Genomic DNA, 13,611 nt, shown 5'->3' with positions numbered 1-13,611 from the left:
TTTTTGCTGTAGGACATTGGGGGAATCAACTACGTTTTATTTACAAGGAGCACGTGTGCACCTAATTTGAAAAATGTAGGCTCACACAAAGAAATTTAGAAGCACAATTAAAAATATGAGGTAATTAAGCTAGAATCATTGGGCTCACTGTAGTGCCCTGTACCCCCGGGGGAGTTGTGGCATAATCCTGCTACTCCAATACAGATGGATTTAAGGTGATGAAACGTGTGTATTTAACCCACGGGGGGGATTAACACTACAAGCAACCAGAAGAATGGCACTCTCTATGTCCGTCTCTCTCTTTCTCTAACATGTACATACACACACACTCTTGCTCTCTTTCTTTTAGTCATATCTCTTTCTACCTCTCAACGCCCCCCCCCCTTGACATTGTCCTCTAAATTACCCCAATAATGAGACTACAGTGTTTTCCTCTCCTGAAAGGAGGGAGAAGAAGGGAGGTAGAGAGGGGGGATAGAGAGAACGTTAGAGAGTGATTCTGGGAGGATGTGATAGCGAGCGAGAGAGGGAGCGGAAGATAAGGATCAGCGCTGCATAAATGCACTCTTGGGCCGTGAGTAATTGTTCTGTCCCCAGTAACATTAGCTGTCATGATAATGGAATATGCACAGAGATTGATACCCTGGGTTGCCGGTCAGAAAAGGAAGAATCATTTAAACAGGGTGCACTCTCGTAGTCACCACATCAGTATGGACTCGCATGTATTGTGTATACACACACCTCATCTGTACACACGTGCTCTGGATGCGCACACACACACACACAGGTCAGGTTGGGTTTTCATTTCACAAACCTCTGTGTGAAAGGGCCATAGGGGAGGAACAATTATGTCCTACTTACCCAAAATAGCTTGGCTTTTGACCAATGTTAGAGTAGTAGGTTGGGTATATGTCGGAACAAATTCACTGTTTGTTGTGCCTTAACTACAGGGACTTTATTTTTATAGAATTGTGAAAGATAGCCCACTTAATAAGAATAGCTCATCCTTTAAAGTCCTAACAACAAAAGCTGTGTGTTGTTGGGAGACCATAGTACAGCTATTGATTTGTTACCATGATTACAACTATTATTTTCTGGAGTTGAATGCAAGTGTAAAAGTACAACTCATGTTGAGTAGAACACTGTGCCTGATCCATGGTTTTGGCCTATTTGCTGAAAGCATCACTCCAACACTTCGTTATTTTTTTATATTTAATTTGTTCTTTTTGGATTTAAGATTCTTAATGTACTGTTTAATTTATCTCTGGCTGTAATTTTGGACTCTCATATTGTCTCGCTATCAAAATAACTATGGCATATTTTGAACAGGAAAGATAACACATTTTTTTCTTTACCGTCTCGTTTCCTCTCAGGTCGAACCAGCTGCAGGACAGGGTCACTCTGATAAAGGGCAGGATAGAGGAGGTCAAACTGCCCGTTGAGAAGGTGGACATCATCATCTCAGAATGGATGGTCAGTTCACTGTTCATGCTCATTATTTTAATTTATTTTAATTACAGGTTGTGGTTTTAAAAAAAAAGTGATGGACATTCCAAAGGTAATGTTATCTTTTTCGGAAGATTTCCTGAATCAGCTTGAATTGAAATGGAAATGCCGCAAACCCTGACAAATTATATTGTTATTGTAACTGCTCTGAACAATATCTCAACATACAGTATGGAAACCTCCCCTACAGTAGTAACAGCAGTGACTATTTTAAACATGGCATGTATAGAATTACCCCCGGCCATGTCCCCTCCTAAATAGTTAACCAGGGAAGCAGAGTTATTTGGAGTCGCTCTGAGCACTGATGCCCATTCATCAGCCAGGTCCTCGCCGGCGAAACGGACGCAGGGGTTGAAAGTTGAACACTCCGCTGAAGTCATCCTTAATAATTAATTCATGAGCAGGCCGTATCTGTCCCCCCTCACGTCCCGCCCCAACTTTCCCCGAACCACCGGGGTCAGACGGAGCATTGCGGTTCGCTCGGGCATGGAATCTCACGCCGTTACCAGGGGAAATAGAAATTCACAGTGTGACGCGAATCTCTAATGACACCGGCTCACCGAACGCTAATAAATCTGAGAATCCTCCTGTCACTTCTCATCACCGCAGCGACTGTGGACATTTCTCATAGAGTGCATGGCCCAAAACGCTGCCCTAGGATCTGCCTGTGTGAAGTGGAGAAATGACAGGAAATGACAGCCCTTGCAGAGTCGTAAATTCATTGAGTCTGCGTTAGACCTTATTGGCGGTAAGTTGAAGTAAGTCTGAGTCCCGACAGCAAGAGACTGATGTATCCCCATGTCTTACAGCGGTTTAGACCCAACAAGGTCTGTCTTCAAGTTGTCATCAATGGATTTTAATCAGAATACCAGTCCTTTATAGATGTGATCTGATGCAAGTATTTACCAACAGAGCGATAGAAATCACTTATTTTAATACCTCAAAGTTGATCGTGCCATCATGACTTTGATTGATCTATAGGCTATCAATATTACTAACTTAACAATTTATCATATTAGCCAATCACCAGTGTGTAGCACTGTACATCTGAACACATACCTGGGTGTGAGGCTTTACTTTGATGACCTTGTGTAGTTGCTTTACTCATAGACGAGAGTGATTTTGGCAGAACCAAGGGCTATGCTGATCCCCACGCCAAGGTGTCATGCTGTAATACATCACTAAACTGGCCCCTTATGCCCCCCAGCCCTGTCCAGCACACAGATGATACACACACACACACACACACACACACACACACACACACACACACACACACACACACCCGAAGAGCACAGTGGGGGACAGAGGAGAGCAGTGCCAGCCAAGTACCCCGAGCCTCCTAATGCTTTCAACAGGGGACAGGGAATATGGGTCATACCTCTGCCAACCAGCCAAAGGGGTGCTATGGATACACAGGAGGGACATCACTAAAATTAGACACTTCTAGAGAACATGACTGCTTCTTTTCACTCTTGAAGTGATAGGAGAATATTAAAGGCACAGTTTAATTCAGTTTGATTTGGAGTACTTTTTTTAAAACAAATATTAGACATGCCATGAGAGAAATATATTTTATCTCTGAGATAATCACAACATTTGGTCAACAAAGGCAAAGAAAGCCTCGTTTATGTTCAGAGAACATTTGTCGTAGGCTACTTCTCGTAGTGTGTGATTTGAAAATATTGGCTCTAGGTGAAGCCTACTCAGTAATACATACACTACGAGTTAACTGGGTGATGTAAAGTGATCCATCCAGTAAGGTCTCTCTACTTCGAGGGAGAAGCGACAAGTTCCATCAGAAAATGTCCCAACTTCTGGCCGTCTCCCACTTTCAGACTAGACGATAGGGGATCACTTGGGCTGGTGATTAATGGGGGCGGGGTGGAGGGGGGGGTTCATTTTGTGAAACAAGTCGCCTGTCTACCTAGCCAGGGTGTTGTTTGAGAGATGGACTTTAGCCGTGCCACTGTTGTTTCATAACTCAAAGCATTGATCTGTTCCTCTCTTTCTTCTCTCTCTCACAGAGGTTGTGTCCCAAATGGCACTCCATTTCATATATAGTGCACTACTTTTGACCAGGGGCCACGGGGCTTTGATCAGAAGTAGTGTGCTATGTAGGGCACAAGGTTCCATTTGGGATGAAGCCAGAGATAAGAGACTTCTGACTGGGGGGAGGAGGGGGTGAATTACTGAGAAGCTAAATAAAGATGGTTACCTAGAGATCAATCAGGTCTGATGGGTCTAGGTGACTGTTTTCTGATGGGAGGAGGGGAGAGGACTCATGAGTGAAGTTTGCTTTAGAATCAGTTTTGTGGCCTTGATACCTCTGGCTTTAGGTGTAGTGAAATGGTGCTGGAGAGAAACTTTCGGGGCTGAAGTTTTTATATTGAAATCTACATCTAGGTCTCTTCAATGTGAGTGCGAAGCTTAAGTCCATTGGTTGGCCTAGGTCACTGGGAAGTGAGTAGCAAATGACGCTGAATAGAAAATGAAGCAGGGCAAGCTTGACTTGGAAAGAAGGCTTTCAGAAAATGACATTTTTCTCAGGGAGGCGGTAGGTAATTGAATTGAGGAAAACACACTTTTCATATCTTATCACGCAAAAGGAAGACATGAAGGACTTTGGCTTAACGTTTGTGGTCTGTAGATTTGACAGTATTTTTTTTATCCTATTTTACGAGGATTTGTTTTGACGGTGGGCAAAGTTTTCCTAGACGTCCACTTTGGAGGGCACCAGAGTTTGTTTGAGGAGAGTTCAACACGTGGGTGCACACACACACGCACACACACACACACACACACACACTGACTGTGTACGGTAGATCTGTGGAGCCAAATTAATGGCAGCCTCCTCTCTAGCCTCATTATCAGTAATAGGAGTCTCACCTGCCCAAGTAGAGGACAGCAGTAATCAGTCATACTGTCGCCCAGTTGGACTGACTGTCACTCACCCACACATGCATAGGCACATACACACATGGTGACACATACACACTCACAGAGACAGACACTTGAAAACACAAACATACGCACATTCACACACATGCTGTACATTATTTTGAATTGACCTTAACCAACTTCAGGTTTTCAAATCAAGCTTTATTTATACAAAACATTTCAGACATGGAATGCAACACAATGTGCTTCACAGGAAAAACAAATAAAAACACAGTGAGGGGAAAAACACAGTGAGGGGAAAAAAGTATTTGATCCCCTGCTGATTTTGTACATTTGCCCACTGACAAAGAAATGATCAGTCTATAATTTTAATGGTAGGTTTATTTGAACAGTGAGAGACAGAATAACAACAAAAAAATCCAGAAACATGCATGTCAAAAATGTTACAAAATGATTTGCATTTTAATGAGGGAAATAAGTATTTGACCCCCTCGCAATCAGAAAGATTTGTAGCTCCCAGGTGTCTTTTATACAGGTAACGAGCTGAGTTTAGGAGCACACTCTTAAAGGGAGTGCTCCTAATCTCAGTTTGTTACCTGTATAAAAGACACCTGTCCACAGAAGCAATCAAAGTTGTTGGAACTTGATGTGCACCAGATTCATTCATGTAGAAATTAACTGACCAAATTTTGTTTGGTGAAAGAGCTTGTTTTTTTGGGGCAGAACTCATTAGAATAATACCCAGCCTGCTTTGCAATGGTACATTTACATTTTTGTAATTTAGCAGACACTTATCAAGAGCGACTTCAGTCAGTCCGTTCAACTAAGGTAGATAAACAACCACATGTAAAACATTTATGTAACCGTTACTGAGAATGCTGTTGTAGTTTAACTGGTCTGTTGGTTAGTTCACTGTACCTTAAGCCCTGCTGGTTTAGGAGCTGGCTGAGAAGCTCATGGATGAGTAAGAAGCATATGGGAGAATAAAGCTCCCTACTGAAATATTCACTATATGCCATTATTAATTGGAAATAAAACTTTCAAATGTAAAGAAGTGCTTTTTTAGTAGTTAGGATGAATGTAACTTAAAGAGCGAGAACTGACACAATTGATTAATTTGGGAGGTACTTGTTCTAATTGAGTTGAAACATATATATTTTTTATTTATCCTTCATTTTGACATGGAATACATTTTGAGACCTAGGTCTCTTTTCCAAATGCACCCTGTATAATAAAATATAAAACACATTAAACACAAAATATATTCTGAACAAAAATATAAATGCAACATGCAACAATTTCACATCCATGGGGCACATCCATGGGTTGGCCTGTGAGGGGATAGGCCCACCCACTGGGGAGCCAGGCTCAGCCAATCAGAATAACTTTTTTCCCCATAAAAGGCCGTTATATACAGTGCTTTCGGAAAGTATTCAGACCCCTTGACTTTTTCCACATTTTGTTACGTTACAGCCTTATTCTAAAATGGATTACATTGGTCACTCTGATTACAGAGAAACTACAGAGTTTCTCTGTGGAGATGGGAGAACCTTCCAGAAGGACAACCATCTCTGCAGCACTCCACAAATCAGACCTTTATTGTAGAAATGGCAGACGAAAGTCACTCCTCAGTAAAAGGCACATGACATCCCTCTTGGAGTTGGCCAAAAGTTACCTAAAGGACAGACCATGAAAAACAAGATTCTCTGGTCTGACTAAACCAAGATTGAACTCTTTGGCCTGAACGCCAAGCGTCACGTCTGGAGGAAACCTGGCACCATACCTACAATGAAGCATGGTGGTGGCAGCGCCATGTCGTGGGGATGTTTTTCAGTGGCAGGGACTTGGAGACTAGTTGGGATTTAGGGAAAGATAAACAGAGTAAAGTACAGAGAGATCCTTGATGAAAACCTGCTCCAGAGTGCTCAGGACCTCAGACTGGGAGCGAAGGTTCACCTTCCAACAGGACAACAACCCTAAGCACACAGCCAAGACAACGCAGTAGTGGCTCTTGGACAAGTCTCAATGTCCTTGAGTGGCCCAGCCAGAGCCCGGACTTGAACCCGATCGAACATCTCTGGAGAGACCTGAAAATAGCTGTGCATCGACGCTCCCCATCCTACCTGACAGAGCTTCAAAGGATCTGCAGAGAGGAAGTGGAGAAACTCCCCTAAATACAGGTGAGCCAAGCTTGTACTGTCATACCCAGGAAGACTCAAGGCTATAATCACTGCCAAAGGTGCTTCAACAAAGTACTGAGTAAAGGGTCTGAATACTTATGTAAATTGCAAGTATGACCGCAGAAGTTAATCACGCAGTTTACCAAATTATGAGAGATTTTACTTCTGGTTTAACAGAGATTACACAACGATAAACTTTCAAAATGTTTTGCAATGGAAAATGAGCATTTCTCCTTAGACAAATACAGGTAGTTCCCCCCCTATTTCAAATGAGCACATCGACCTTGTCCAGTGTTTTTAAGGTATCATGAAATCATTAGATTATCAGGTGCTTTGTAGTCCAATGGTCAACCCACTTTCTAAAAACTGGGACTTCATTGAAGGTTGTGGGTCTTCCAGCAGGACAACGACCCCACACACACATCAAAAACCACCCATGAATGGTTGACTGATCTGGAGTGGCCAGCAAGGAGTCCAGATCTGAATCACATCCAAAACCTATGGCAAGATCTGAAAACAACAGTTGGTGGAGGCCTCCCCTCAAATATTGAAGAATTAGAGCAGTTTCCTGCTGAAAAGTGGGCCAAATTGTCAGTAGAAAGGTGCAGCAAGCTCATTGATTGCAACAAATCAAGCTTTGTACAGTATGTCAGGGGCGTAGGCAATACGTTATTATTTAAAAATTATTACTCTACACCCCTACCGAGGCCCACCCACCAAAACATTTCTGGCTACGCCCCCGGTATACATTATACTGAAATGAACAACCACAGAAAAGCACTAAAGCTTATTTCTCTCAAATTGTGTGTACAAATTAGTTATTGAGCATTTCTCCTTTACCAAGATAATCCATCCACCTGACAGGTGTGGCATATCAAAAAGCTGACTAAACAGCATGATCATTACACAGGTGCACCTTGTGCTGGGGACAATTAAAGGCCACTCTAGAATGTGCCGTTTTGTCACACAACACAATGCCACAAATGTCTCTTGTTTTGAGGGAGCGTGCAATTTTCAAGCTGACTGCAGGAATGTCCAATAGAGCTGTTGCCAAAGAATTTAATGTTAATTTCTCTACCATAAGCCGCCTCCAACGTTGTTTTTAGAGAATTTGGCAGTACATCCAACCGACCTCACAACCACAGACCACGTGTAACCATGCCAGCCTCCACATTCGGCTTATTCACCTGTGGGATGGTCTGTGCTTAGACACCCAGTCAGCTGATGAAACTGTGAGTTTGCACAACCAAAGAATTTCTGCACAAACTGTCAGAAACCGTCTCGGGGAAGCTCATCTGTGTGCTCGTCGTCCTCTTGACCTGACTGCAGTTTGGTGTCGTAACCGACTTTAGTGGGAAAATGCTCACCTTCAATGGCCACTGGCATACTGGAGAAGTGTGCTCTTCACCGATGAATCCCGGCGAGATCCTGATGGCCAATGTTGTTCCATTCATCCACCGACATCACCTCATGTTTCAGCATGATAATGCACGGCCCCATGTTGCAAGGATCTGTACACAATTCCTGGAAGCTGAAAATGTTCTGCATACTCACCAGACATGTCACGCATTGAGCATGTTAGGCATGCTCTGGATTGACGTGTACGACATCGTGTTCCAGTTCCTGCCAATATCCAGCAACTTTGCACAGCCATTGACGAGTGGGACAACATTCCACAGGCCACAATCAACAGCCTGATCAGCTCTATGCGATGGAGATGTGTTGCGCTGCATGAGGCAAATAGTGATCACACCAGATACTTACTGGTTTTCTAATCCACACCTATTTGTTTTTAAGTATCTGTGCCCAACATAGATTCGGGTCTAATTAATTTATTTCAAATGACTGATTTCCTTATTTGAACGGTAAACCAGTAAAATGTTTGAAATTGTTGCATGTTTTGTTTATATATTTGTTCAGTGTAGTTAAGATAAGAGATGTGAGTATTCCCCTCACACACCCCCGGTGCAGTGACGTGGAGATGGATCCTGTGTTTTGCTAATAAACAGTGTGTGTGTATATGAGAAGGGCGTAGCGGGGTCGGATTGTGAGTCACGCTGTCAGTCTTGAAGGGATTGTCCCAACGCATTATGGGAGAAAAAAGAAGGCGTAACTCTCCTTCCGTACGTTTCTCTTCCTCTCCGACTCTTCCCTCTCCTTCAGGTGAGGCAGTGTCCCGTGAAATTGGGCTCTAAATTACGAGGTCGGGATACGTTGCGAGAGCGTTTTAACAACGACCTGGTTCTGAGAAAAGGACAGACCAGGACTAATACAGTTAGCCAGTCAGTAGATATGGACTTTGGTTCTGGAGTGGAAAATAACGTGTTACTGTTGGGCAGGGGGGACCAATGTAGACCCTAACGCTACTTTGAATTCGGAGGCAATCATTATCTTTTCAGTTCATCCATGGGCCATGAGATGGTGGCGATTGTAGTTTGTCACCCCCTTATCTTCTCTCCTCTTTCTGCTGAAAGGTTGTCTTCATTTGAATAATCATCTGTGAATTATTATGCAGCGGGCCGAAGCCATCTCGCTTGCTCTCTCTCTCACTTTCTCTGCGCCTCTACTACACCTCTCCTCATCTTCCTTCTTTCCTTCTCTCAAAGAGGTTCTGGCCCTAGCCCCTTTCCTGAGCTCCTACCCTTTGGTATGCCCAGATCTGAAAGGACTGGATTGGTGTAAGCAATATGGGGATTGCGCCACTTTGCCCTCCCTGAGGCCATATTGCTTTCATCTATCCACCTCTTTACTGTTTGAAGATCTGGATGAAAGCATTATGGCCTTTTGGAGGGCAAGGGTGAGTTACACCCATATTATTTACAGCAAAGGGCAACAGTAAAGGATCTAGGGGTTGAGTTGGAACCGAGCCAAAAGAGGAGGAGTTAGGCCTATAGGAAGGGTTGCAGGCTGGCTGGGTAAAAAAGCCATTTGTCAGCAGTGCACACCAGTAAGGATGAAGCCAACAAGATGTAATAATGGAATAATACCCGGGCTAATGTGCTATGTAGTGGAGCTGAACACAGGGCCACGCCAGGGTCAGACCTTCCCCTTGACACGGGACTTCTGAATAGCAGGGAACGTGGCGAGTGCTCCACGACGAGTGTGGGAAGGAAAGAGGGTCATACAATTACAATTAGTAACCCCCTCCCACTCTTAAATAAATATGTTGATTTCTTATACTTTTGGTTGGTTATTTTCTGCCTTGAAATATTTTGTCGAGGGTTGCCATGGTGCTGTAATGGCAGCATAGTATGAGAGCTCCTGTACATATTGTACATATTTATTTGACTTAAGTGTTTCTTAAATTATTATTAGGTGTGCATGCAAAGTAATGCACTACTCTAGATTTCTTACATACTCATATTATTATCTGATTGAAATTGTTGCATCTTTCGTTTATCATGTAGTTCAGATAAGAGATGTGCTGGTATCAGTAGTATTCCCCTCACACACCCCCAGTGCAGTGACATGGATAGATGGCAGCATTCACGCAAAACTGAAAGTGTGAACCACTGCATTTAAGTAGGTAACTGGTAATATGGTTGAATACAAACTGTAGTTATTCCATCCGTAAGGCAATCAAACAGGCAAAATGTCAGTATAGAGACAAAGTGGAGTCGCAATTCATCGGCTCAGACACAATACATATGTGGGAGGGACTACAGACAATCACGGATTACAAAGGGAAAAACAGCCACGTCGTGGACACTGACGTCTTGCTCCCAGACAAGCTAAATACCTTCTTCGCCCACTTTGAGAATAACACAGTGCCACCATCGCGGCCCGCTCCCAAGGACTGTGGGCTGTTGTTCTCTGTGGCCGACGTGAGTAATACATTTAAGCAATGTGCAAGATGGCGCCGACAGATAGGGCAGCTCTGCTTTTAGCTCCTTTGTGTGTTATATATATATATTTATATTTAATTATATATTTATATATATTTTATATATTTATATTTATATATATATATTTATATATATATTTATATATATTTATATTTATATATTTATATATATATATTTATATATATATTTTTTTTTTACCCCTTTTTTCTCCCCAATTTCGTAGTATCTGGGCTAGACGAGCTCAGGAAGAGACGAGCTCAGGAAGAGACGAGCTCAGGAAGAGACTCTCCTTCCAGAGAGACATTAAGGATAGTAGTTACGTCTTGTCTCATCGCTGCAACTCCTGTACGGACTCGGGAGAGGCGAAGGTCGAGAGCCATGCATCCTTCGAAACACAACCCAACCAAGCCGTACTGCTTCTTGACACAATGCCCATCCAACCCGGAAGCCAGCCGCACCAATATGTTGGAGGAAACATCGTACACCTGGCGACCTGGTCAGCGTGCACTGCGCCCGGCCCGCCACAGGAGTCGCTAGTGCGCAATGAGACAAGGATATCCCTACCGGCCAAACCCTCCCTAACCCAGACGACGCTGGGCCAGTTGTGCGCCGCCCCTTGGGCCTCTTGGTCGCGGCCGGCTGCGACTGAGCATGGACTCGAACCCAGACTCTCTGGTGGCACAGCTAGCACTGTGATGCAGTGCCTTAGACCACTGCGCCACCCGGGAGGCCTAGGTGTTATTTCTTACATTATTAGCCCAGGAAATGTTTTGTTATATACAGCCGGAAATAATTTTGGGATATCAGAACGGCGGTAACTCACCGGCAATACGACTTTCACGAATTGGATCCTTCGTTCGTACCACCCAGAGCAATTTAACTGATTTCAGAGGTTGATCCAAAATACCGCCGGCGGAGAAGTATTCGGAGTGAACTTTTAGTCCGACTCAGGAGGCATGCACACCATCCACTGCTTCCAAGTATATTACTTGCTAATGTTCAGTCTCTGGATAATAAGGTAGACGAGCTCAGGAAGAGAATCTCCTTCCAGAGAGACATTAAGGATTGTAATAGCCATGTTTCCGTGAAACAGAGTATTTCTCGGGATATACTGTCTTTGTTCCTACATCCAGCTGCGTTCTCAGTATATAGCGCATACAGGAATAAAGAACTCTTTGGGAAGAAGTAAGGCGGGGGTGTATGTTTCATGATTAAAACACTGATGGTGTGATTGTGATAACATACAGGAATTCAAGTCCTTTTGTTCACCCGACCTAGAATACCTCTCAATCAAATGCCGACCATATTACACCCCAAGAGAATTCTCTTCGGTTATGGTCACAGCTGTGTATATTCCCCCTCAAGCCGATACCACGACGGTCCTCAAAGAACTTCACTGGACTTTATGCAAACTGGAAACCACATATCCTGAGGCTGCATTTATTGTAGCTAGGGATTTTAACAAAGAAAATTTGAGGAAAACACTACCGAAGTTCTACAAACTCATTGACTGTTGCACTCTCTCTGAGAACATTAGACCACTGCTACTCAGCTTTTCGAAATGCCTACAAGGCCCTCCCCCGCTCTCCCTTATAGGCAGAAACTCAAACAGGAAGTACCCGTGCTAAGGATTATTCAACACTGGTCTGTGCAATCGGAATCCACACTTCAAGATTGTTTTGATCACGGGGTCTGAGATATGTTCCGGGTAGCCTCTAATATTGACGAATGCATGGATATGGTGACTGACTTTATCAGAAAGTGTGTAGGAGATGTTGTACCCACTGTGACTATTAAAACCTACCCTAACCAGCCACTGTGGATAGATGCCAGCATTCACGCAAAACTGAAAGTGGAACCACTGCATTTAACCATGGCAAGGTGACTGGGAATATGGCCGAATACAAACACTGTAGTTATTCCCTCCGTAAGGCATTCAAACAGGCAAAACGTCAGTATAGAGAGAAAGTGGAGTCGATATTCAACGGCTCTGACACGGGACGTATGTGGCAGGGTCTACAGACAATCACAGACTACAAAGGGATAACCAGCCACGTCGCGGATACCGACGTCTTGCTTCCGGAAAAGCTAAACACCTTCTTTGCCCGCTTTGAGGATAACACAGTGCCACCGACGCGGCCCGCTACCATGGACTGTGGGCTCTCCTCCGTGGACGGCGTGAGTAACACATTTTAAGCATGTTAACCCTCGCAAGGCTGCCTGCCCAGACAGCATCCCTAGCCGCATTATCAGAGCTGGCTGGAGTGTTTACGGACATATTCAATCTCTCCCTATCCCAGTCTGCTGTCCCCACTTGCTTCAAGATGTCCACCATTGTTCCTGTACCCAAGAAAGCAAAGGTAACTGAACTAAATTACTATCGCCCCGTAGCACTCACTTCTGTCATCATGAAGTGCTTTGAGAGACTACCTTACCTGACACCCTAGACCCACTTAAATTTGCTTACCACCCAAATAGATCCACAGACGATGCAATCACCATCGCACTGCACACTGCCCTATCCCATCTGGACAAGAGGAATACTTATTTAAGAATGCTGTTCATTGACTATAGCTCAGCGTTCCTCACCATAGTGCTCTCCAAGCTCATCAATAAGCTTGAGGCCCTGGGTCTGAACCTCGCCCTGTGCAACTGGGTCCTGGACTTCCTGACGGGCTGCCCCCCAGGTGGTGAAGGTAGGAAACATCATCCACTTCGCTGATCCTCAACACAGGGGCCCTGCGCCTCCAACTCAATCATCAAGTTTGCAGACGACACAACAGTAGTAGGCCTGATTACCAACAATGACGAGACAACCTACAGAGAGGAGGTGAGGGCCCTGGGAGTGTGGTGCCAGGTAAATAACTTCTCACTCAATGTCGACAAAACAAAGGAGCTGATCATGGAAACAGCAGAGGAAGCACGCCCCTATCCACATCGATGGGACCGCAGTGGAGCAGGTGGAAAGCTTCAAGTTCCTCGGCGTACACATCACTAACGATCTGAAATGGTCCACCCACACAAACAGTGCGGTGAAGAAGGCTCAACAGCGCCTCTTCAACATCAGGAGGCTGAAGAAATTTGGCTTGTCACATAAAACCGTCACAAACTTTTACAAATGCACTATTGAGAGCATCCTGTCGGGCTGTATCAACACCTGGTATGGCAACTGCACCGCC

At 44.2% G+C, this 13,611-nt stretch overlaps 1 protein-coding gene across 1 annotated transcript in view; it reads left to right on the top strand.

Annotated features, from left to right (window-relative positions):
- Positions 1 to 13,611, top strand: part of prmt3 (protein arginine methyltransferase 3) — a 96,331-nt gene that overhangs the window by 21,009 nt on the left and 61,711 nt on the right. Inside the window, exon 10 of the mRNA NM_001140336.1 lies at positions 1,374 to 1,473. Within this exon, the coding sequence (NP_001133808.1) occupies positions 1,374 to 1,473 (100 nt within the window). The remainder of the gene's footprint in view (positions 1 to 1,373; positions 1,474 to 13,611) is intronic.

The sequence above is a fragment of the Salmo salar genome, chromosome ssa26 (genome assembly GCF_905237065.1).
Source record: "Salmo salar chromosome ssa26, Ssal_v3.1, whole genome shotgun sequence".
NCBI lineage: Eukaryota > Metazoa > Chordata > Actinopteri > Salmoniformes > Salmonidae > Salmo > Salmo salar.
Note: the sequence above shows the minus strand (reverse complement) of the source record. Positions and strands in the feature narration are given on the sequence as shown.